At 39.0% G+C, this 26,902-nt stretch overlaps 1 protein-coding gene across 2 annotated transcripts in view; it reads right to left on the reverse strand.

The window, feature by feature from the left end:
* Window positions 1-2,562: 2,562 nt before the first annotated feature.
* UMAD1 (UBAP1-MVB12-associated (UMA) domain containing 1) overlaps window positions 2,563-26,902 on the reverse strand; it is an 82,730-nt gene continuing 58,390 nt past the window's right edge. Inside the window, exons 3-5 of one of the 2 annotated variants that reach the window (XM_075419290.1) lie at window positions 23,921-24,006; window positions 21,377-21,538; window positions 2,563-5,398 (exon numbers count right to left, since the gene is read on the reverse strand). In XM_075419290.1, coding sequence (XP_075275405.1) covers window positions 5,141-5,398; window positions 21,377-21,538; window positions 23,921-24,006 — 506 coding nt within the window. In that variant the 3' untranslated portion in view covers window positions 2,563-5,140. The remainder of the gene's footprint in view (window positions 5,399-21,376; window positions 21,539-23,920; window positions 24,007-26,902) is intronic. The other variant, XM_075419291.1, reaches the window with a different exon arrangement.

Consider the following 26,902-nt stretch of genomic DNA (forward strand, 5'->3'; position numbering starts at 1 on the left):
ACCAATGTGATAACATCATCATATTCTTGCCACCTGTAGTTCATTTAGTTTCCACATTATCATTACAGACAATGTTAGCTACTACAGAAACAACGTTCAATGAAAACTGCTTTATGTGCCACCCCTCCCCCCCTTTAGCTGGATGCAATTCTACTACATGTTTTTCCTTCTGTACAACTAAAAGAGATAACAAACACGTAAGAACTCTGCCATTTCATAGTAGGCAGATATCTGTAAAAAATTAGTAATTTTCAATGGCCTCAGAGTAACTGTGTGTAGAACAGCCAGGCTTAGTCAAAATCTGTAGCAATCACCATAAAGGTAGGAAAGCTTTCCATTAATATGTTTCAGAAAACAAAATCTGAAGCGTTATTTTTTAGGAGATCTATTGAATGCTTAAAACCATTTATAGACAGAGGAAAACAAATTCTGCACAGAGAGTTTTCTTATTAGGGACTGCATCCACAGAGGTCAAAGTAGTGCTTTGGATCTTACTGCTTTTTAGATCATTCCGTTGGCCTGGCAGCATGTGCAGGAGAATTAAAACAGTCTTAGTTATTAGCATCATATAATGCAAAGAGAGACATCACATACCTGTACATAGAACCTAAAATGTGTGCTCCAGAACTAAACAGACAGACGCCGTGCCTAGGAGATCAACTTCACTTCTTACACTCCTGGCATCTGAAAATGATGAAATTCTGAACTGACCAAACTCTCCGTTTCACTGAACGGGCAGCAATGCTTCCAAGTTATCTGGGTGTCAGCACAACGGGAACAAGGTAGCGACTTTTCTCCCCTTTCAGTCAGCTTGAATACCTGCGTTTCTTCTTCTGGATGGCTGCGATTCAGCCAGAAGGAAGGCTAAGAAAGCGTCTGCGGGAACAGATCCCTTCTGCAGAACGAGCCCCAGATCTCTCTTCAGAAAACAGTCTCGTCTCTGAGAGAGATGAAGATGGTGTTGAGATGTTGAAATGATGTTGAGGTGTTGAAAAGGAAGACGCAGTTCTCTAGGAGACTCAAACAACGTAAATATCTTACTGGTAAAGAAAGAACACGGTCTCAATGGAGGACACAGAGAGATCAATAATTTTCCTTAGTTTAAGGAATTTGACATATTTATGGGAAGAAATCAGGCCTGATGTACCCATTTCTAACTTTGCAAGCTTGTTACAGAACGCCAAGCTTAACGCCAATGAAGAGCTGCAGCACAGCAGATGGGCTGAACAAACCCACCTTGACTTATTAAACCTTCTTCTTCCCGTGGCACTGAACGGGAGCCTGCCTTTGGATTTTAAGGAGGATATTTTGTGCTGCTGCAACAGACACTCCACGGCTTCAGAAGGAAATCTGGTTAATCTGGAATTGCCCTGTCATCAGCAGAAGAGTTGCAGTTACCTAAGGGAATGACTTACCCCTACGAGTTGCACTTCTGGTTCCTCTCCATACTCACTAGGCTGAGCAGAGAAAACCCAAAGTAAGATGAATTATCATGTCATAACAAAAGGGCGGTGGTGGGGAGGAGAGGAGAGTGGTTTCTCAAGCACAAGTTTTATGCTATTGTTCAGAGCAACCCCCTCGTCCTGCCCAGGAGGCTGCTTTAGCGCTTCTGTGAACATAACAGGTTCTCCAACTAAAAAATGCAATAAACTCTGGGTTATTCTGAGAGACTGTAATTACCATGGTGCACACGCTCTTTGCCTGCTTTCCTTTATTTGCTCTAGGGTCAAAACCTCTCATCTGTGACTACACAAGTGCCTATTTGCCAGCTGCAGTGCTGTAGCGTCAGGGTTTGGATCACGCTTTATAGAAAACATCAGAAATGGGACCTGTAGCCAGCGCCTTGACTGACCGGCCGGACACGGCCTCGTCTGGTTCCACTTCTGCGTTTGTCACCAGGGCGTTGTCTGTAGGGCCCAGCTCCCCACCAGCCTTCTGCCGGGCTGCTCTGGACGCAATGATTCTTTGTTTTACCTTTGAACACGTGGGCTTCGCTCTCCTTTTTCTACGTTTCAAATTAGACTTTTCCAGAGCCTGCATTTACAACTTTTCCAGAGGAAATAAGAAGTGTCTTCTTATGTTTGATTTATTACAAAGTTCCATAAGGAAGCTATCAGACAGCACAGAGTACATCTCTTGCAGGGAAAATGTAAAGAACCACAAACAAAACTCTAAGTCTCCCAGGAACCAAAGTAACTGTAAATAAAATATTTAATAAAGGAGCGCAGGCCTACTAGTATGTCTGCTAATGGCAGTGACAAAGCTCCCATTTACAGCACTCCACTGGCACAGGATCACACCTCAGCCTTACCTTGCTAGTTCTGGAGATGGCAACCTGTCTTCGTTCTGGCGTTAATGGCATCAGCGATGAAATCTCTTTCAGTTCTGTCTAAACAATTTACACATATATGCATAACGCAAAGCAAACAGTTCTATTCAATTTCTCATTTTTATACGCAGAATATGCAGAAAGGACAGCCAGGCCAGTTTACGATTTTGATATCAATATTGATTATGTTTAAGTAGTTTTTAATTTTTTTAAAATCAACTATATTCCTTCATCAGCGGTCAAACGTTTGAATGACAATATACAGAACCATCCAGTATTTGTTGACAGTGACAGACACATATATTCTATACAATAATCACTTCGCATATGATGTTAAACATATCTTACACAAGCAATTCACATTTTTACATGAACTAAGAGTCTTTGAAATCTTTAATTTTCTGAAGAGTTTGTGCCATCTTCATGTTCTTCGTGGGCAAACAGTAATATCCACAAATCTCACTAATTTATAACAGTTTAAGTGTATTTTTTTCTTATCCCAGTGGGAAGAAATTCAGCTTTGCTGTCTGGATACCATTAGGCTTCAATCCACTTTTTATGGACGATGCCAAGCAAGGGAGAGGTTTGAGCCCCAGCCCTTGCTAAGCAGAGGGGAGTCAGGAGACACATTCCCAGTACCCTTGCTCATTACTAGCACTCTTGCTAGGTGTAAATTTTACCCTTCACGGAACATGATTAGGGATGAAGGCCAAATGTTTAACCTACCGGCCACATTTCTCATCATGGGTGACTACAACCACCTCCCTACTCTCCTTTGCCTCTCCTTTTCTTTTGAAAGGATGCTTGTGGGTGTAACAGAGCACCATTGTGACAAGGTGTAATTATTTTAGACAAATTATCTAACTTTAAGCAAAAAATAAATGCAAAAAATATGTCAAGTCAGCTAGCAAGGAAAGAACAGGTATTGTAAGTTTTTTCAGTCTTCAACAGTGTTTTGCAGTTCTGCTTCTAGACCAGCTGAGCTGCAGAAACATTTCCGATTCAAAACGGACAAATTGAATGGAAACACACTGTTTACAGAATGTTTGATTTCTTTTTTTTAACGATTAAATATAATATGACCATGAAAATTAAATTTAGTGCTTCAGTTATGTGCTAGCTAGAAAACGCAGCAGACAAAACAGTTCTAAACAACTTGGTAAAATTAATTCTTCCCTTTAAGAGGCCTGAGTATTTCCCAGCTCACAGCCATACTATCCTCAGAGCAGTGTCACAGATGCAGCCTAAACCACCGCAAGTCACCAGCACAGCACGCAGAGAACATCAGATGAAAGCGTGATATATTTGATTAGAAGGACCCCAGTCTTTAAATGACACTGAAAAGCCTTCCAGACTGATTTCCAAGTTCAAGCTCCCATGAAGTCTGAATGGTCACACCTATAGTAAACAATACAGGTGAAGCCAAGTAATAACTCTCACACATAAAAACCAAATCACTATTATTTATTATAACTCACATTTTTTTATTGGCGTGCAGCATAGATACTTTCCCTGAAACAATAACTTCAAAACATTTACGAACACAGCTGTCAAAAATATTAAATACATACATGTAACATTAATATTTAACAACCTAAGACATATTCACAATGTAATTTTTCCATCACTTACAGTATTTATCTCAAATACCGTAAGATGGTGCAAATCTCAAAATATATCTATTTTAAGCTATCACAGAGCATAGAAAATATATGAAAATGTCCACAAACATTTGGCACAATATAAATATTCTACTCAGAGAGAAAACAAGCGCAGTCTTTTGTGTGACACAGATCATTATTCATCACAAACTGTGATGTTACATCAGAGAGCTGTTGCTCATGCAACAGCAGCTCTGGTTTGAGTTGGGAAAAACATCTCAAAGCTTGTGAGCGGGGGACACAGTGGTCTGTGAGAATGCATGTTTAGGTACTTAGCCATTTAATTTAGCTGGATAAGAAACAATGTAATGTTTTCCTGTTGTTAAACATTGCCATCTGTATCTCTGGCACACAAATTAAAAAAAGAAGGGTGTGACCATTAAAAGTACATGTCCTGAGATTTCCTTCTTCAGGGGGCAGAGAGGTTAAAATGGAAAAGCTGATCTGTGTATAAATCAGGAACACATGTGGTAATGAGAACAAACAGCAGCCAACAGGCAGGCGGGGAGGACTTCTCCAGGCACCAAATGAGATGGACAAAAATACCATCTACTGGAAAGGGAGCAGAGCAACTGATTTTCACTTTGAAATTGGTAAGTTTAACCAATTCTATTGATTCTTCACAGTTATTTATTTAAGTACTCATAATTAACTCTGAGTTTTAAAACTTGGCTTAACTGAAAAGCTGTCTGTCCAGCAGTGCAAAGCAGCACTGCTTTAGCGTTTAATACTGGGTTCTATCTGTAGAAAATCAGAGGTGATCTTACAGAAACACGTGTAACAGGATCTATGTGTTTAGTATCTGAGTGAAATAACAAAACAGTGCAGATGTGCGTAGACTTCATCTTACAGTTGTGAAATGTTTGTGTCTGCAGCCTACCTACTAGAAGCAGATACCAACAGCCAGTCTCCTATTCAGGCTGAAACAGTTTTGCTTGATTTCTTTGGAGATAAATGAAATATTTAACATAGTAAGTTACAGCTCACTTAAAACTAAGAAATATAACACAGTTGTGAATAATAATCCTTTTGATCCAATGCATCTGATACACCAGTGGCAGGCCCCCAAAATATTAAGTTGATTAAAATAAATCTTTATCTTCGCCTCAAGACTTGTTCCTTGACACAGACAGAAAAAATAAAGAAAAGATCACGGATCACAAAGCACTGAATTTTCAAGTGTAAAGTCATACCAAAATCTTGATAAATTATCATTGATGTCGTAGGTGAGCAATCGGTCAGGAACGTCATTATGGGTGCCCTGTACTGCTAACACATGTGGTGCCAGGGCAAAGGGTACGTCACTCAGAAGATCTGACATGAAAGGGCTGCTTTCCAAATTTTGACTCCTTTCATTTCCCACCTCTGCACTTGATACAGTCAACTGCGATCGGTGCCCTGTATTTATCTAAAGAGAACAGAAGAACAGGAATTTAGACACTGCAAATGAGGCAGCTAAGGCTTTGTACCTAGAACCATCACGACCTACTAATAAATAAAACCAAAAAATAAAATAATAAATTAGTTTCAGAGTTTGGTTCAGGTAGATCTAAAATAGCAATTCTTAATACATGCCAGTATAATTCTTTGGGTCAGGTTGACTCGAAATAAGGCTAAAACAACAACAGATTTTTTTGAGTGATTAGTGGGATTTCTCCACTTAATGTTATTATGTCCAGTCTTGTTTAGGGGAAATTACTTCATACAATTCCTTTCATAAACTGATGAAGCTCCATCTTTTGTTCCCTCTGTGACTTTTCAGAAGTTTTCCAAGAAAGGCATAACTTTGAAGTTTGAAGCACACAGTTAACAAAACTTAATAAAACCAGCAAAAAACACTGAACCAAAACCAACAATGAAATAAAAAAACCATACCTTACAGAAGAAGTCAATATAGTTTACAGAAAATGCCATCAGATAGGATGCTGGACCCAACAGACTTGCAAGCTTTGATACGGGCCTACCGATATGACCTTATTAAGTGGCTATCCTAAAACTTCTGCTGTTTTAAAAACAAAGAAAACACTATTTACTCTGCCTCTAGAAATCAAATCTAACTCATTTTACTATTTATAGCAATAAAATGCTATGCAAACTGATAGCTCTCATGTCATCTCTAGGAGTAAGATGTTCGTTATATGGATTTCTATTTGGTATAAGCACCGAAATATTCAGTATTTTGTTCAACAGTTCTTAATAAGTCATGTCAGAGCCAAGAACGTTAGACATGAATTTCTGATGGCAGTCCTGACTTCTTCCTTTCAACCCTCTGTGCTCAGCACACAGCCAGAAAAACCCAAAGCTTACACTGTTATTAGGGAAGGGAGAGCACTGAAAGCTTTAAACGCTAATTTGCTGTTCAACTGATTATAAGAGTTAAATGGATCTCGTTGTTTGTACGGGGGTCGCTTTCATCCTAAATTATTCCGTGATTTTTAGGGGAGTTGCGCTGCTTGAGATCTGACCTGTGCTGGAGTCAAATGTTAGAGATCACGGTTGTCACAGAGATCGGAGGTTGTGGCTGTCTGACAGAAGGACGGTTTGGGCCGGGGGGTGGTTGTTTTCCTGGCTGGGAGTACGTAACGCAGCTAAGCCTTTAGCCAGGCAAAAGGCACTCCATATCCTTCTCAGAAGAAGGACTGACTTTGACTTGAACGCAACCTGAGCACTAGTCATTGCTTACACAACCCAACATTTCATCTAGGACAGATAAACAAACATTAAACCTTCTATTAAACTGTCAGCAATGAAATAGATAATCTTGCCAATCTAAGTAAATTCAGATCCAGCACTTGTCTTTGGTGATGGAGGAAGCTCGCTACTGGGACAGACAGGGTTAGTGGTGCTGCACGCTCTGAAACGGACCTTCATTTGGAAAAATTTTATTTATACTCACAATGACTAGAAGCCTAAAGCTTACGATAAACTTTCCCAGATCCGTTATGATTATGTCACAGGACAATAATGTAAAACTTCTTAAGGTTAACAAGTTTTAATAACAGGACTGACTGCTAGTTCTAACTACTGACCTTACTGGTTATGATCCAATGCAAAAGAAGAGTGGATAAGGAGTGAGGAAAGCACCTGAGCAGCTGAGCTGCTGGGATTCACTTCCCAGTACAAACCCTATTTGATTTTCCCCCTTCTCTTTCAGATCACCTTCTGGCTAATTGCTGTAAAACATTTTATTTCATAGGTATAAAAAAGGAAAAAGTAGTCCCACATCTTTGTCTATTCTTCTAGGCAACTTCAGAGCCTTCTGGAGATAGACAGGGTATGTCACTGAGTTTCTCCTGCTTTAACAATATTCTCTAAGCTATTTTAATACTGACATGTCTGTACTATGTAATTCCTACAGCTACAGTTTACAGATGTTTCGTCTTGTTCTTTATTTTCCCTGGCTTTCCTTTTGTCAGTTCTCTATTCTTACAAGTAGCTAACAGCTCTTCAGAAAGCTACATGCAACAGCAGAGGCAGGAGTCGATAAAGAAGATTTCTTTTGGCTTTCCTTACTGATTCTGGCATCTTTAGAGGGCAGGGAAAATAGGAAAGCTAGCAGAGAAGTCAGGAAGATAGCTTGCATAGTTCTCCTACTGCAGCTTTCCAAGCTCTGAGCAAAAAAACATCCATGGGCAATAGCACCTTAAGTCTGTAAGTTCAGGAAAAACCCTAAAACCTCTTGTACTTGTCTGTTCTAATCAGCACAGTTATCTTCAAGTTGAAGATCAGCAGCGCTCACTTTAAAAGGGATCTTAGCTTCTATAGCTGCTAACTGATAACAGAGGGAAGTCTTCCTTCTTGTCACAGCCCAGTAGGCTCAAGGTGTGCAACACAACAAAATTCATAAACATCTTCTGCTATAGACATATTCTCTTGCTAAGAGCACTGCCAAACACACAGAACATTTATTTATGTTAATGATTATTTATCTGAACCCGCTTCCTCCACAATACTTCAAACAAGTACTTAAATTTGTACCAGCTGTAAACTTAAAAACTTCCCTTAATTTCTACTCTGCACAAACTTGTTACATCCCCTTTTGAAAGAAATAACCTGTGGAGCATTTATTGAGGTGCTGGTATTTGCTTGTATTACATCAGTCCCATATTCTGAAGGGGAGAGCAGAGCCAGAAAGACTCAACGGAAAAACAGGAAAAGGTTCCATCTAGGAATCAATTAAACAAGATCTTCAAAGACCCTTCTGCCTCCCCGAACTCCCACATTCCAGGGAAAAATGATCCCTCACTCGCTATCCTATTCCCATAGCTCAGATGATAATCAGAAATCCCTAGAATCTAATGTTTATTTTGTTTGGCAAATTATACTTTTATGAACACCTGTTTATATCCTAATTGTCCCACAAGCTGGATGAACTCAATTTACAATGCAAATTTGACTATCACGTGGCAAAACTAACTTCAAAGGGGGGGGGGGGGGGGGGGGGAAATCACCAGACAGAACACAAAGCATCTTGGGTCTTCTTTCTTTCTTCCTCCTTACATTTGTTAGAAGGGTGCCAAACGGGCAGCCCCAGAAATTAAAGCCCTTTCTGTACACAGCAGATACCGTGTATTGACAGTGACAGAGCAAGAACCAGCTTTTCTTACTCTAAAGCCCCATTCCATGTTTCAAAGCAAGGCTGCAGTAAGGAAGGATGAATTACGTTAGAATTATTTTACTGTTAAATATCATTTTACCATACTCAATCACTGCATACTGTCAGCTAGGTTCTTAATAGTCTGTAGATTCTGATAGTATCTGAATAGTCAAAACAGTATCATAAATAAAGCCCAAAGTTGCTGGGAACACCACAGTACAGATAAGTCAGGAAAAAAAGAAAAATGTCAGGTCAGTATAGCAAATGCCATAGTCTGATCTCGGCTCCAATACTCTTTGGGTCCCAGTCTACACAACCCCTCAAGAGAAGGTCTTGGGTACAATATGACAAGGTCAGATTACAGCATAAATGAGAAAAGGACTCAAGATTTCCTATTTCAGTTTCACGCATACGCCACTACTGTCTCTCCCATGAAAATGGCCATTTTTCACTACCTTAAAATGTTCACATTCACTTTTCCATTTACAGGAAGTCACATTTTATGTTACTATTGGACTGACATCTCAACAAATTACGCAATGGGAAAAACATAAAACCTTGGGAGGACAATTACTTAATGCAGTATGCACAACCCAAACATGGTAGAAAAATGCTGGCCAAAGTTAACCTGAAAAGTCAACTGAAAATAGGGTGCTGGAAAACTGCATCACATGTGCAGTTTAACTCCTTGAACACTGTGAAGCCCATCCCTTTATCTGGTACACAGTGTGTGGTAGCATATATTGTATTAGCTATTAGGTATCTACATACAAAGAGAAAAGTTCCTGTCCTGAACAATCCAGGTTGCAATAATTAATTTTTCAATTCTGCCTAGCAGAGTCATTACAGGCAGTCATTGCCCTTCGCTAGGCAGAACTGTTTCTGAGCACTCTCGCAGTGATATTTAGATATTGGCCTCATACGGAAGACCTTATCAAGCTAGGCATATTTTTGCGCTTCCAAATCATAAAGACATCCTTTACATGGACTAAGACATGTTTCACTCATATGCTGGAGAATCCACATCAGCGAAAAGACCTTGATGAAGCCAGCCTGACCAGCAGGCTTTGCTAGCGACTGTGGTCATGTAATGAAGAACTGGACACTCTAGGAGAGAACATCAAAATCACCCATCAGTGCTGAGATCGCCCAAGCTGGTTACAATGCAAACACCAGCACAAAGCTATGTGATGCAATCAAAGTCAAGGTTATGAAATGGCTTATGTTTTCATGCATGCATTCTTCAAGTATATATAGAACTGCAAGTCCTAGAGAATTTGATATCCCACATTAGTCACACTGGTTTCTACTTAAAGGCCTAACTTACTTATCCAGAATACAATCTATTCAGAGCATATTCTCCGGACATTAGCTAAACAGAGCACTGCCAAATGCTATGACACACAATCCTACTATGAGAAATATTAATTGAATGCACTTAGAAGATCACCAAACAATTTACATTTTGCCAAACACCAGGGAGTCAAAAAAAAATCAGTTACAATTACGGAAAGTATGGTAATCAAATTTATTTCAAATAAGCAAGGTGTTTTCTTCATTCTTGGTTTGCAATTCAAATGAACAGAGATAAAAGAAACAGTATGCAAACATATACAGTAGCTGGCCACCAGATACTAACTGCGCTCTGGCGGCAAGGGTGTTATATGTTATTTCAGAACTAACAAAGTACAAAATTATCCTCTAAACTGAACTCTTCCTTTTTGCTTTTTTTTTAAAAAATGTTTCTTAGCTGCCTTTAAAAACATCTAATTTACTGCATCCCTGCGTGCTAACCATAAAGTCTGCCAAGAGTCTCATAAGGAAGACAAAACGCATAGTTTACAAGATACTGCGAAGCTGGATTTACAGTGCTTTGAAGACTATTGAACAGGGTTTTCTAACAAAAATTGACTAATTTAAAGAAATTTGTTCTTTCTGTTAAAAAATGGGTTTTTTTTCCAGAAGCAGACCCATTTTCCTTAAAAAGACAGTCCTGAGAAACAAACAGTACATTCAATCTTCCAGAATATTTAGTAAATAACCAGCAATATCATAATTATGACAGAGACCTACAACACTACTAATGATATAGACATATTTCAGGCAATTTTGTGGTATTACAGCAAATAGCATATCATAATGTATCTCAGAATTTATTTAGCATTATGCAGTTATTCTGATGTATCTAGGAATGGAAATTGTCTTAGGGAATTGTTCTTCCAATTGTGTTTCAGTTGATGCTTTTTAGGGTATTCACTGGGCCTTTTCAGAAAATTTGTAGGAATTCCAGAGTGAGCATCTCCACTGATGACAACAATTCACTTTTCAAATAAGAACTGTAATGGCAATGAGGAACAGAGGGGAAAAGAAAAATTACTCGCAAGTCGCTCTGAATGTTTAGCACTTCGTATTCAAAAATTTAAGCTAGGAGAAAAGGATCGGTAAAATCACGCTGGAGGGGGAAAGTGTACATGACATGATAGTTTTTAAATGTCACGAAAAAACCCAACCCAAAACATCAACCACAAAACACCCTCACACCCAGCACACCAATAAGTATGTGACCGATATCCTTACAGAACTGTAAGGAGGGAAGAAACCCACCCGGACAAGCACAATACAGATGCCCCCATGATGGTTCAGAAAACCTCATCTGAATCACGAGAGCTGCTATTCTTTCAAGGCTCACTCAAAAGTTTAGTCAGGATCCCCTCCAGGGACTCAAGAAAAAAAGTTATTTCTATCTGGGAGAACAAAAGCAGATGGAGGAAGTAGTGCTGGAGACCTTGCAGTAGCTTGCTGCCGTATCCAAATGGCCTCTGGTCGCTCGCTTCCTTAAGAGAAATGCAGTGAACGGGGCTGTAATACCAGCCTAAGATTGGTGTTGTCAGTGGCTGCAACGGGGCAGGCTTCCATGCTGAAAGCTTCGGGCTAAGATCAAGACCTTGGAGAGGCTTTTAGAAGAAACAATGGCTGTCAATGGAAATCAGTTTCCCATTTGCTTTGGGCTCTTGTTTCCCAGCTTCTTATGACTCTCATTTTGCAATACAGCAGCTATTTATCTTACTTAAACAGCTCCTGCTACCTGCACAAATTTTGTGTGATTAGTAGGCAGCGTGTTTTTTCTCCATTTATTACAATTGCTGTTCAGAGTAAAACAGAAACAGATTTTAAAAAAAAGCATTTAAGTATATTTTTACTGATTTGTGACATACATTTTTAATATTTTTCTGTTCCATTTTCTGCTTTGAAGCATGCTTTTCAGCCATTCCTTAGACTAGAATGGAATCAAGGCCAGGTTAATGTTGCTGAAATCTTAAATAAATAAAAAAATTCTAAAGAAACAGTGAAAAGTACCTGTGACGTTCTGCAGTTTTTTGTTATTACAGCAAAGCTTCCCTCCCACAGAGTATCCTGCCCTGCACAGTAGGGGAATCTTTGCTAAACCACACTTTCAGTATCAATAACCATGCACACTTATACATCCTTATTGTCATTAAAGCAATCAGAAAAGTGTAATTATTCAGAACTAGCTTTTTCTCTAACGTAGGAATAATTTGATAGTTGAAATGCAGAATGAACTTTCTGTGATTTGCACATACTCCTTTGTCTCTCAAACAGCGAAAACTGTTAATGTCTGCAGAGGGGAAGAATTGTGAGGTTGCCACTTGAACTCTGGATACTCTGAATGTTCCACAGTTAAAGTGTGTTAGTTTAATTATCCTAGTAAATACTAGAGATGCCTATGAGTTTCATTTATCAAACACTTGTAAAATGCAATTCTACCCTGCAAAGTGTTCTGAAGTACCACAAAAGACTGCGTATCTAGTGTCTAAACCAGCTATCTCATTTGTTCATCCTAGAAGAAAAAAATTGGTTGTCTTTGTTAACAATTTTGCAAACTCATACCAGAACAAGATCAAGGTTCTGTTTTTACTCCATCTCCTATAAGAACAATTGGGCAAAGAAAATATTTGGAGGGGGTGGTGGTAGTGATAAATTTAGCAAATATATTGAACTTAATATAACCAAAATGATATGATATTTTTATTCCTAATTCATACTTTTATAGCTTGACTCCTAATTCTTATTATTTAATTATTTCATTCAATAATTGCTTAAAGACAGAGAACCATAACATCTCAAACATGGACATCTATAATGAGAAACTATAAAACTGTGAACTAACAGGGATAAGATGCACCATGAAAGATTGCGGAACTAAGAGAAAGTAGAAATAAGAAGGAAGCAGAAAAGGATTCTAAAACTTCATTAAAAATGCTAAGTTTCAGCTTCCCACCCTAACAAAAATAATTATGCTCTTATCTTTCCTTTTATCCCAACCAATTTTAGCACTTTTGAATCTGGTAACTGAAGAGCTGTAGCAGTATTCATGCCCCCTCAGCAGCAGGGTCCTGTTCTTGCTGCCTCCCTGTGCCTCTCTGGAAGCCCCCGAGCTTAGGGCACTATCTTAACAGGTGAATTTTCAACAACATGAGAACTGTGATAAGAATTATCTTAGAAGAGAGAGAGAGAGACGTGGGTTCAGTAAGGAACAGTTTATCTAGTTCCTCTGTTCCTTCAAAGCACTATGCAAGCTATTCATAGCAAAGATCTCATACATTATAATAAGCAACGTGAACAATATTCAGCACGTTGTGCTTCTGCCAGTGCCAGGAAATGCTATGAACAAGGCCAGCCCTTTTTTTTTTCTTTTTTCTGTAGCATGTATGCTGAAAGATTAAGAAGTTCATGAAAATTACTACAGTAAGTAAACTGCAAGCCAGAAGAACTTTAATTGAAAATGCTGGCAGCTCTAGACACGCAGCAGTGCATTCCACAGCCACAAATCAGAAGTGAAGGACAAGTCAATATGGTGCAGAATGAATAGAGAAGTCTGATAAATGCGGATAATGGATTTGTTCTGCAGCTTCAGTGTCATCCAAAAGCACAAAGCACTCACAGTTATTTTGCTGCTACCTCCATTCCTGGTGTAATACAAAACTCAGATATTAATTATTAAAATTCAGTTATCTATTGAAGCAACTTTGAATCATGAGTTCTTTATATATGGGGCAATAATTTTTACATAACTAGGATGCAAATGTTACACACTCCCCTAGAAAATGCTCTGTTAAAAGAGCTGCAATCATGAGGAAAGGCTATATTTTAACTTCTCAATATAGCCAGAGAACATACTAAGAAATCAACCTTTAATTGCATATTGAAATAAACAGTACTTAAATAATCCATTTTAATTTAGCAGCTACATTTGGTCGATGTAGTTAGTGACAACAGGATTTGAGTTTCTCTCTACTGCTCCAAACAAAAAAATATCCTGAAGACTTTTTGGTAACCCGATGTGCTGAGTAGGAGGAGCTTAGACAAACTGAGTCTTTGCCTCCATGTCTCTACCTCTTGTTCCCAACCTCTGCTACTGTAGAAATTCACAGAATCACAGAATGTTAGGGGTTGGAAGGGACCTCTGTGGGTCATCTAGTCCAACCCTCCTGCCGAAGCAGGGTCACCTACAGCAGGCCGCAGAGGACCTTGTCCAGGCGGGTCTTGAACATCTCCAGAGAAGGAGACTCCACAACCTCCCTGGGCAGCCTGTTCCAGTGCTCCGTCACCCTCAGAGGGAAGAAGTTCTTCCTCATGTTCAGACGGAACTTCCTGTGCTTCAGTTTGTGCCCATTGCCCCTTGTCCTGTCGCTGGGCACTACTGAAAAGAGCTTGGCCCCATCCTCCTGACACCCACCCTTCAGATATTTATAAGCATATATTAGGTGCCCTCGCAGCCTTCTCTTCTTCAGGTTGAACAAGCCCAGCTCCCTCAGCCTCTCCTCATAGGAGAGATGTTCCAGTCCCCTCACCATCCTCGTAGCCCTCCGCTGGACTCTCTCCAGTAGCTCCTCATCTTTCTTGAAGTGGGGAGCCCAGAAATGGACACAGTACTCCAGATGAGGCCTCACTAGGGCAGTGTAGAGGGGAAGGAGAACCTCCCTCGACCTGCTGGCCACACTCCTCCTAATGCACCCCAGGATGCCATTGGCCTTCTTGTCAGCCAGGGCACACTGCTGGCTCATGGTCAACCTGTCATCCACCAGGACACCCAGGTCCCTCTCCACAGAGCTGCTCTCCAGCAGGTCTGCCCCAAGGCTGTACTGATGCATGGGGTTGTTCCTTCCCAGGTGCAGGACCCTGCATTTGCCCTTGTTGAACCTCATCAGGTTCCTCTCTGCCCAATTTTCCAGCCTGTCGAGGTCCCGCTGAATGGCAGCACAGCCTTCCGGTGTATCTACCACACCTCCCAGTTTGGTGTCATCAGCAAACTTGCTGATGGTACATTCCAACTCTTCATCCAGGTCGTTGATGAAGAAGTTAAACAAGACTGGGCACAGTACTGACCCCTGGCAGACACCACTAGTTACCGGCCTCCAACTAGACTCAGCGCCGCTGACGACAACCCTCTGAGTTCTGCCATTCAGCCAGTTCTCTATCCACTTCACCGACCACTCATCCAGCCCATACTTCCTGAGCTTCCCTAGGAGGATGTTATGGGAGACTGTGTCAAAAGCCTTGCTGAAGTCTAGGTAGACAACATCCACGGCTCTCCCCTCATCTACCCAGCCAGTCATGCCAGCGTAGAAAGCTATCAGACTGGTCAGGCATGATTTCCCCTTGATGAATCCATGCTGACTACTCCCGATAACCTTCTTTTCCTCCACTTGCTTGTTGATGACCTCCAGGATAAGCTGCTCCATCACCTTTCCCGGGATGGAAGTGAGGCTGATTGGCCTGTAGTTTCCTGGGTCCTCCTTCTTGCCCTTTTTGAAGATTGGAGTGACATTGGCCTTTCTCCAGCCCTCAGGCACCTCTCCTGTCCTCCAGGACCTCTCAAAGATGATGGAGAGTGGCTCAGCAATGACATCTGCCAGTAACTCCAACACACTAACCTGATACGGCAGGAAAAAGGTGACGGTTTCTCTGAGATGGCAGATGTCCATGGAGCAGAACCTCTAAAAAAGAGGGATAATACTGCATTCTCCCATTATTCTACCAAGTGTATGGAAATTCAAGGACTTGAATGGGAAAGGAAGCTGTCTACTTAAGAAAAGAACTTAGACAATTAAACATAAAAGACCAGTAAGAAAATATCTAGCAAACATAATTTCACAAAAAAAAAAAAAAAAATCAATAAATTTTTCAGCAAATTGGAACAACTGGGAAAAGCTGTGTAAATCAGAAGTTACTGTTTTGAAGAAGAAAAGAAAATCTCTCCTTGAGTAATTGAAATAGTCAGCAACATCCGTGAAATGTCTCCCTAGAACTTCAATATCAGTGAGAGGAAAAAGACAGAGGGATAACAATTTCCATCTACAATAAGAGGAAAGGAAAAGGAAATGATCTTGGATTTGGGTTTCAGAAAAAAAAGCTAATTAAGTAGAGCGAACAGAAAACAATTACTAGACGGAACCCAGATGAAGCTTCCTCCAGTGATACCTGCGAACAACGTCCTCAGCGGTGCTTTCAGAATTTTTGTTCGGTGACTAAACCCCTGGATCTTCCTAATGGTGTCTCTCCTCAGTCTTGAAGAACATAAATGGATTCTCAGGCAAATGTGTGAATAAAAATTATTGTACTAAGCACTTTATGCTGAAGTTTTTGTCATTCTGTTTAAAATCCAAGCATGTGGCAAGACTAGCAATATGTCCTATTTACAAATATAAAGTATTCTAATGGCAATAAAGTGAATTAGGCAAATATCTCCTAACACAACTTTCCACCTGCTCCCTCCACAGAGATTCAAGTCAATAGAGAAAGGAAGGATGGATACACGACCTTAAGTTCCTCCATACACAGTGTGCAGCTGGAGCACTTGTCAACAGCACCTTCAGGAAACAGCTTACCAGGAGCCAGTCTGTAAAGCTTCAATCTGCCAACAATAACAAGACTGAATTGTCCTCAGCACCTACTGCTTATGCTTTTGGGGTGCAGGAATAAAAGCACAATGACTCTTAAAGCAGTAAAGGACCAAAGAATTATTTAAAGAAATGAAACACTGCCCTAGTGAGGCCTCATCTGGAGTACTGTGTCCAGTTCTGGGCTCCCCAGTTCAAGAAACAAATATTGGTCATCTCATTCAATCAAGGTGGCCTCTCTCAGCCTCCTGGTTCTTGGTGGAAGGAAGATAATTGGACGACAATGAAAAGGAAGAAGGGCACTACTTTGACTTTTAAATTAGATTTGTTTTTATCAAGCAGGTCTACTAATTGCATTAAAGCACTAGAAATGTATTCTTAAAATTTGTAATACTGTAGAAGCAAAGAAAATAAATTTGCAAACAAGTAATTTCCATTTTATCTTGTATTTTTAAAAAGTGCTTTAGAACAAAATTTGACTATGTGCTACCCGATGCACAGTCTTTCACAACTCTGATGCAACAAAGGATTAGTGAAGTTTGGGGGATTTTTTTTTAAGGCAGAACTTACAGCAGTAGCACATTATGGTGAAAGGATAAAACCACACTGATGCTAATTATAGAAAAACATATTTCTGTCTTATCAATATTAGCACTTTGGACTGAAACAAGACAGTTTTCATGCCATATTTCCTTTCCATTGAAATGGACTGCCCACTGCTGTCTGTGGTTTTGTTTTTGTTCCCCTGAAAGTGACAGTGAAACTAACCTAAAGACCTTGTTATTTTCCTTACTTGGTATTTAGAGTAATTATTAATAAGCTGCCCTATACTAGCCTTTCAGCCACCATTTTACGCTAATGCATCACGTTGGAAACATCACTGTACCATCAGGGTGTATTAGCACTCGGTCTCATCAAGTGATGTATGATCTACATTGCATTTTAGATCAATTTTAATATTTGGAAAGCCCAGAAGGGTTGCTCCCAGAGGCAGGGTGACTGACCAATCAATTTGTTGACAGCAGCAAAGTGAACCAGCATTACTGGCTTTTAGTCCAACCGCATGCGTTTGGGCAAGAGATACAGGATAATCAGTAGCTGGAGATTAGGCTAGTCAGAAGATCTCAAAATTAGAGAAAGACTAAAAATGTGATGGGAACGTCTGGGTACCCAATTTGAGCATCTCCTGCTACAAATAACCATCCAATGTAACTGAATAAGCATGCAATTAAGTAAAGCATATCGTGAGTCTCTGCCCAAACTACACAGGGAGGTATGCAAACTGTGCTTCTGGATACGTGTGCCTTGGCCACTATTTGGAGTATACGTTCCTTTACTAAAGCCTCGCTCTCAAAATGAAGAGGCTGTCAGTCGGTCCAATTTTACTATTTTATGAACTTTTTACAGGTGAGTATATACCTTGCTATTTATAGGCACTAAGCAATGAAAACATACCATACTATGGATACACCTACAGAAAGCGGTTTTATCTTCTGTTGCTCAAACCTCAGCAACCATACAGACCGACCACAGCACTGACTCAGGACACCACAGGCAGGGCTGTGGGATGGAGGGATGCTCCAATCCATTTGTTGGGTTTACGTGTATTTGCTGGCCAGACAGAACTTTCAAGTCCCATCTTAAAAGACTGTAAAGCTTCCTCAGTCCTTGTCATAATGAAATCTCAGCTGAAGTTAGCAAAGGGTTTAACAGTACTTCACACTTGCGAAGTGCTATAGAAAAATGCTTTGTAAGAGAGCGCTGCATTACTCTTTTGAAAATGAACTGTTTTCTAAGTTCAGAGAGGAAGTTGGTGACAACCACGTTAATTCACATCTCTCAATTCCCACTCCAGCTCCCTGTATCTAAAAATATAATACTTCCTTTTAAGAAAAAGACAATTGACATCGCATTCTTGATGCTACCTGGATTACTAAGTATGCGAAATGTATGCAGATGTGTATCATATTACACAGATAAAAAGTCTAACTCTTCACTTTTAGAACTGAGAAAAACCCTACAAGGTGATAGTCTTACAAGACACCCTCAGGTCTTACTGGTTGACCCTGAGTCAACAGATTGCACAAATCAGAGTTTATAAAATGTTGTTTGTGAGGCCATAGCAACTTATCCTTTGTGACATGCAGAAGCATGTGTGTATGCATGTATACCTAATATATTTATATGTAACATTTGCATACACCCTCCCCTCACCCGAAAGTTGCCCAGCTGTTGAGGGAAGACAGAAGTCCACCAGTCCATACATTCTGGAGGTCTTCCTAATATGAATAGACCACTTAAATATTTTGGTCAACTATCAAACATACAGCAATATGAACATTACAATATAATGAAGCTTTATAAAGTAAATATGCTATTGCATAGTAATAGTTGTAACATGTTATATTTAATAGTTGATTTTTTCAGCTGACTGGGCTACTTACCTTCGTTCTCAGTAAGATCACAACCATATACTGTGCCCTTCTTATCATATGGCAGCCCTACTTCGTATGCACTTTTGATCTGTGGCTGCACACAGATCCCCCAAAGAACTGCCAGCTATTTACTATACATGCAAAGGATGGAAAGATCTAAGAAAGATGACGTCCGCTGCAGGCACCAACACTGAAAACAGTCATCCTTCTTTAAAGGTAGTGTTAAAACTTCATTTCCTATAGCTTATGGTCATACACAATAGTTGAGTAAAACGTAAGATCTTTCTTCTGATGGTACCAGCATTCACAGAAAAGTATATATGCTTGATGACCTGCTGCAGACTTACGCCAGTCCCTTCCAAGAGTGGATAATTTCATTAAGTGATTATTGCTTACATACCCAATTAAGAAGAGAGAAAATAAGGACCAACTTGCTTTAAGGGCTTTATAGGTGAAAAAGAAGATCTTGGAGTTAATACAACATATGACAAGCAATTAATCTAACCAGGCCATGACTTGAATTCTAGCTTATGAGAGGTTAAAAAAAAAAGTGCCAATCTAAGCAGCAACATTTTCTATAGACACTATACTTTGTCAAAATGAAGCAAACTAATCACAGACATTGGCCAATAATTTTGAAATATAAACCAGCTTCTATAAAGCAAATGCACGGCATTTTAAATGATGCCGTAAATCTAGCCCAGAACACCCTTCTCAAGATTTTAAATATGGGATCCTCTGAACTATAAACTAAGAGCTGGGTGACTGAACAGAGACACGATCAGTAATAGCTCCTTTTTCAGTAATTTGTTAAAATAATCCAGATGGCCAAGCTTTAGTAAAAACTGGGCAATAACAGGTATGGAAGAACCAATTTTATTTTTTTTTAAAGAAAAGATAAAAAGAGAACAGCATTATTCATGCCCTGGAATTATATCAGATGATCTGCTCAAAAGGATATCTTAAAAGTCCATCAGCTTCAGCAATAACTGCTAATTTGTCTCGATGAGTAGAAAGAAAATATTTTCCCCTAATCTGTGCGCTCATAACTCCTATTATGTCTTCCTTGATATTTTATACCTCCCAGTATTTCTGTCTTTCCAATTGACTAATATGACCCCTAACCAGATGCTGAGAAACTGTTATTTACATCTCTTCAGAATCTTTACATAGCAGCTTTACAAAGGATCAATTTAATGAGGATATTATCTGCCAATTCTGATATTAAAATATTTTTTCTTATTTAGAGACTTGCCCAAAACAGTGCACACTAGTATCTATATGCAGAAAACCATGGATAATTTTAAAATTACTTCAGGAAACATAGGTCTTCTATCTGCTACATTCTCAGTTTACAGTAGCAAATTATGAAAAGAAAGGGCACAAGAACCGTAACAGAACTATTGCAATATAAAGAAAACTATGTCCTATAATGATAAGTATCACAGCAAAGGTATATAATTAAGAGTGGCTATAACAACAACACATAAATTAGGTAATTATGGATTAAGCAATCCCTTGGGGGATTCTCTCTTGCCCTAGAAAACGTGTAACAAGCTCCTTAGAAGGCAATAGCTATTAAGTATCTGAGGGAGAAATAAGACTATAAAGAAAATCAAAAAAGAACACACAGCAAGAGAAAAATCTTAATTTACAATCTAAAGACAGCTCTCATTTTTGGTAGTTTATTGTAATACACTTACTGGTACAGTTTTAACACATTAAATCTCCTGACATCTGTTGGCTAAAGAGCACATGTCACATTAGCAAGAAGTCCAATATCAAATAAACATGAGCTGCTTCTTAAGGTGACAGTAGGGAGACACAAACCACTGCAGCTATTACCAGAAACGTAATTTTTTGTTGCTGTTCTTACATCAATTTAATAATCCCAGGTGTCCTGGACACCAGACATACAATAATCTTCATAAATCCTAATTCACAGCCATACCATCTGTCAAAAAAATTTTTTATGTCTCCTAATAGATATGCTACATAATTGCTCTCACAGTAGGACAAAAATACATGGTTGCACTAATTTGCTTTACCAACGCAATAGCTCATTATCAAAAATAACCCCACCACATTACTATGGTTTCTAACACTCTTCATGTATCAGAACGAACCTTTCCATTCTGTTATTTTCTATAATCTTAAATTCCCAGTGAAAACAGATTGAATTATCTGGAAATTGTACTATAATAATGGAAAACTCACAAGCATGAAAAAATAAAACCGTGGTATCTCTTTCTATTATGATGGCGTTGCAGTTAAAATTAGAAGCTTTGTATTCCAGTGTCACAAAGAGACTAATTTAAGTCCTCGGCCCTGCAGAGCACTAAGCATTTTGGCCCCTGTCCAGAAAAACACTTAAACGTGTGTATGAGTTTTAGTTTGCGAGCCTGAAGCAACTTCAGCGGGATCATACGCACTCGATTAGGCCCTGAGCGCTCACCACCCGGCCGGACAACGCATCTCCCTAGGACTGGCTCGGCGTCGGGAGACAACCCTCCCAAACCTCCGTCTGTACTCATGGAGATGGAGAGGCTATTCCACGTCGGACTGTTCGAAGCCGGAGCCTCTGTTCTCACCCTCTGGAGAAGATGAAACATTTGGACTAAAGTCAGCCTTTGAGAACACCCTTTCCCAACAAGTTTTTAAGTATCTGCAGTTCCTCTAACAAGTGTGCAAATCTTTTACAATAATGCAGACTGCAGGTACTGCAGTTGTTTCGAGAGGTTCTGGTACACGTTGCTAGTTGCAGCAAGATAGTCTTGATGTAAGCCTCTATTTCTGCATTAGTTTAAATAAGTTGTGCAAGTTTATACAGAAATAGGTACTTGAGAATTCAGTAATCATACAGAAAACAAATCCAACATTACCCAAGTAAATGCGAAATTCCAAAGATGACAACAGTTACTAAAAAATACTCCAGAAGATACATTCTTAAAAAAAAACCAAACAAACAGAAAAACCCAAAAAAACCCAACAACAACACAAGAAACCAAGAAACGCAACCTCATTTCCTTTTTGAATAAGGAAGTGAGCCATGGACAAAGTATTACTTCATTCTTTAAACCACAGTTCTAAAAGCATTTTCCATGTTCCACGACGTCTACATCTATTAAATTGCAAAACAGGCTATATTTTAAAATAAAAGCAAGCTTCCAGCAATGGAAAGATGCAGTTGAAGAACCAAACGCTCTTCTGTTCAACTCTGCATGACAAATATCTGATACTACTTTGCACTCTAACAGATATCTTTTAACATACTGCACTATGTTTACGAAGTATTCTTGTTTTAATGGTAACATGTTTATTATTTCAATTAATGTTCTATTTCTCCATAACATATATAATACAATGTTTTTCCAATTTTGCTAAATTGGTAGATTGTTCCCGAAAATTTATAAAAACACACTTAGTACTGCCAGTAGGAATATTGCTTCCCTAATGGCCAGACTTATCTACTTCATTTCCATAATCTTCAATTACTCTATCTAATTTGAGAAATGGAGAACTCCTTCGAGTAGATGTGAAGTCCAAACACCCAAATTCATAGACTGAAATTAATAACTTAGATACTATCAAATGCTTATCTGCTGTATCTTAATTTAACAGCTGTTGTTGTTGGCCAGTTCATAGAAGTATTTTTGTGGCATACTGTATTTTAATATAAAAATTAAAATAAATATGTTTTATTTTCACTGTAATATCTGCTATTTTATTTTGAAAACTTTGCTTCTTTCCTCTAGCTCATAAACACTTACGAAAATCTACAAAACTTCCTATTTTACTGACACTAAAATAACTGGCAGCTCACAATACCTAGCAAGAACATCACATCAAGGGAAACTCTGTCTGTGCAGCAGGCAACCACAACATCAGTGCATTATTCTGCCTCAAAATTGCAGGCCTTCAGTTGCAAAACACCCTAGCTCAGATGTGCATTGATTCAGAAGTCAGAATAAAATTTTGTGATTAATTGTAACTAATTCATACTGTCATGTTGTCAGAAGGCAAACCACTCATTACTTATGACGAATTAAAGATTTCTGTATCGGACACAGTTTTGAATTTGAAATTTAAAAAGGAGACTACAGATCACACACATGTTGACCACTCAAAGATGCAACATTATCACACAGACTTTTAATACATACCAAGGGACTTAACAGTAATAAATATTAAAATGGCATTTAGAAGAGAGAGACAGACACAGTTAGTTCCAAGGCTAGATATGAGAAATAGAGAGAGAAAGTATAGGTTAAGAAAAATAAAAAACCACCACAAATCCAAGCAAAATGTCTCACAGTTATCTTGTAAATATCTAAAACTATATGGCAATACTAAACAGGCTCATACTCATTGCAAAAACATTTTCAGAGGAGGTGGAGAAGAAAATATGTGTACAACATACGGAGAAATATTCTGAAAAGCCCTCTTTGGTATACATGGATTAAATATTAAATAAATCAGGTGAAGAAAAAGAAGTCCAGATTTACAGCCACACAGTACTGAAAGAGAAAGCAAACACACAGTAAAGACAGTCTATTATACTCACACATTTACAACATGTTACTTATATTGGTAGCTGTGGAAATAAATGACTTATGTAAATGTTTGACAGTTTCCATCACTACTCACCATGCTAATGCTTCTAGGCAATGCATTAATATTCCAGTTACAGTCTCATGCTTGCACGTCTCAAGTATAATAATAACATACTCAGCAATACCATAAAGCCCTGCCTGCTTACCATTTCTTTTTCAAATCAGTATTGGTGGCCTTGATAATATTGCCATCTAACTACTAGCAATGCTTCTTTTACGATAGGTGACAAGGAAGGCTGAGTAGGCACTCAGTCCATGGAAGATGTGAACATGTTGAAACCTTCTCCTGCAGGACATTCATGATTCTTAAATGAGCTGCTATGGAATTTTCATCATGTGTCCATAAGGAAGTAAGTCTCCTACCTGTGGAGGTGGGTTGTACATCGGTCTGGTCTCCGGAAATGAAGTTTTATCCTTTGACTCTCTACTTTGATCATCAATTGTGTCACCTAGCAAAGTGAAAAAAAAACAAAAACAAAAAACTATTAAATCACTGAAATCCTTCATATTTGATATGTAATAAGAAAAACTCTTGAGTCCTCCTAAAATTAGATTATACAATTCCCTGGGAAAGGGGGAACTCTGTTGCCACATTTGTATTTTACAACTTTGAACATGAGGAAAGAGAAAAACATTGAGAAGTGGTCTGCAAAACCTGGGAATAAACCAGAGAAACCTGGGAAAAAATCAGAGGGGAAAAAAAAAAAAAAAAAAAGAGAGAAAGAAAAAAAGCAGGGCCCCTATTTTTTGCACACTGTAGGACCATCTAATAATGGCAAGGCATCAAAAAAGCAGACATAGCAGTCCAAGTATCTGGTGTGAAAGCCGTACCAAGTGTGCACATCCATCATGTCCCAGTCCCACATGAGGCTAGAAGGACATGTGAACTGTTACTGTGTCTTCATTTGTAACCTCGTCACCATACAGAGGATATCTGTGCATGAGTGCTGAAAGAGAGACGGAACATACTGAGAGAAATTGCCGGGTTTTGACTGTAGCGGGACAATGACTACTCAGCAGGCTGGGCACTAACCTCCTCCCACTGCATAGATGTGGCTACCTCAGCCCAGGATTTTACTGAGGAGACATGACTCAGGTTCTCCCAAAGGCTGCAGCTGGTACCAACCTAAGATGGACAGATCACAACAATAAACTACAGAGAGAGTATTTAAATTGATTTTGAAGACAGAAGGTACATTATTAATTTTATTAAAAAGATAGAAGTAGTAAAACAAAAAAAGCAATGTTTGTTTCTCAGATACTGTAAAACAAATATCCACCTAGCCTACCTTCTCCAGTGAGAGGGTGTACAAGAAGTTATATTTTGTGGATTATCTCCTTCTGCTGTTAGTGCTACTCAGCAAATAGTTTGTAATGGGAGAAAACTTAGAAAGATGGATTATTTAGTCACAAAATTCTGGATTTATTTTTATTTGAACTGATACTGCTTTCTGTTGTGGACTATTTTGAAAGTCTGCATCCTGAAAGAGTCCTGCAGCAACAATTCTAATGAAAGGGTTCAAATTACTGTAGTTTAACTCCTTTGCTAAGCCTGTGTTTTTGTCTGTCCTGTTCCATTTTCTCCAGAGATTTAGTTAGAGCCAATGCACCTGGCAGAAGCTGCCGGGAACAGCAGTCTGCTTTTGCCCATGCCCAGTTAGCCTGGAAGCCCATGACACCCAGGTCCATGCATGCTTGCTCTATGCTGTCATCAGCCCCCAAGGACTGACCGGTCAGGTCCCCAAGTACAATGCAGTATTTGGTAAAGTATCTTATAAAAACAAGTAGTAATATTTAGTCATCAATCATGCATTTTAATACCCAAATATTACTTGTAACAGTGTATTTTGAGAATCATCCATAAATTATCTTTGTTATAGGTCATTAATGCCTATTAATTCCATTAATGTCTAACTTCTCAAGATCTTTTCTGGAGTTGAAAAATGTTTCTCAGTGAACTAGTAATTCTCCGCATATGATACTATAAAGCACTTGTATTCACACCATCTCTTAAAAAAAAAAAGGGGGGGGGGGGAACATACAACCAAAGGAGATGAGGAGTCAGGTAATCTTCAATTCCACCCCACAGTACTGTGAAAAACAAAATTTGTAAGCGCCTATAAGATAATGAGGTAAGTAACTGCCATGAAAATAAATTATGTCAAACTATTAGTTTACACTTGTTATGAAGTAAAGAGGCCTGCAAGGAAAAATTATTAGAGGTCTTGTAAACACACTCTACCATGAAAGACTGCAAAAACTTGGGGAGGCGTGAAAATGGTTAACAGACATATGAAAAGGACAGCAAGACATATTTTTGGTACTTTTGCTGTGGATGAGAGTGCAAACAAGTTTAAATCACAGGAAATTTAGGCTAGATCAGTTTCTCCAAGAGCAAGGCTACTTAAGCACTTGAAACAACCTAAGGAAATGGTCTCTCTAAACAGTGGTCCATCTCCAAAAGATGTCAGAGGTAGGTTGAAGAAAAACATCTGCCATGAATGGTTTCAATCTTGCCAAGACAAGGAAAATGAATGACCTTTTGTGTTCCCTTCTAGTCCTGCATTCCAAGAAGGATGCAGGAGGAAAGGCTCCACAGGATACCCCTCCCTAAAATCAGGATTTATCAAGGGAATTTATGCTAGCTGCACCGAGACTTGTGAAGACGCAAGTAGACTGCAGCGAGCCGGACAAAGACTCATCAAGTGTGTAAGGGAAGAGCTGCATAGCCAGACAGCAGCAAAGGGACAGCTAATTGAAGTCATGAGATGACTCATATTGGGTAAAGTTGGGTGTATGCATAAACATACTGAAAGAGAGTTACACAGGAGATTTAAGAAACACAGGAATGAACTTTTTTCTCCTTGTCTTTACAAACTGTTCCTGAGAAAGCAGTTGGAAGTTTTTATATGCAAAAAAACAAAAGACCAAATTCATGTGTGCTAATGCTATCTATACTTTTTTTTTTTCTTGTAATTAGTTTTCCTTAAGATTAAAATAAACTTTTGTTTGAAATCAGGACTGAAAGGTCAAAAATGTAAAAATGTTCACAGGAAAGGAAGAATAAGAACAGCTCATTTGGAGAGAAACAAAATTTTTTTTGACTTAGAAGTCTGACATCCACCTCCCAGGGGTCTTAAGTTCTTAAGGAGGCCAAAATATAGCAATATCTAGTGTTTCCCAACTCAGATTGACTCTGTAAACTGAACTTTAAATGCAGAGCTGCTCTTTGCTGGGGGGGCGGGGGGGCAAATCGGAAAATCCCAACGTCTTGCCAAATTTTCAGGTGTATGGTCCTGCAAGGATAAGCCACGAATCTTTGTATAGACTGATATTGTTTGAGTT

This window comes from Opisthocomus hoazin, chromosome 4, assembly GCF_030867145.1.
Source record: "Opisthocomus hoazin isolate bOpiHoa1 chromosome 4, bOpiHoa1.hap1, whole genome shotgun sequence".
NCBI classification, from domain to species: domain Eukaryota; kingdom Metazoa; phylum Chordata; class Aves; order Opisthocomiformes; family Opisthocomidae; genus Opisthocomus; species Opisthocomus hoazin.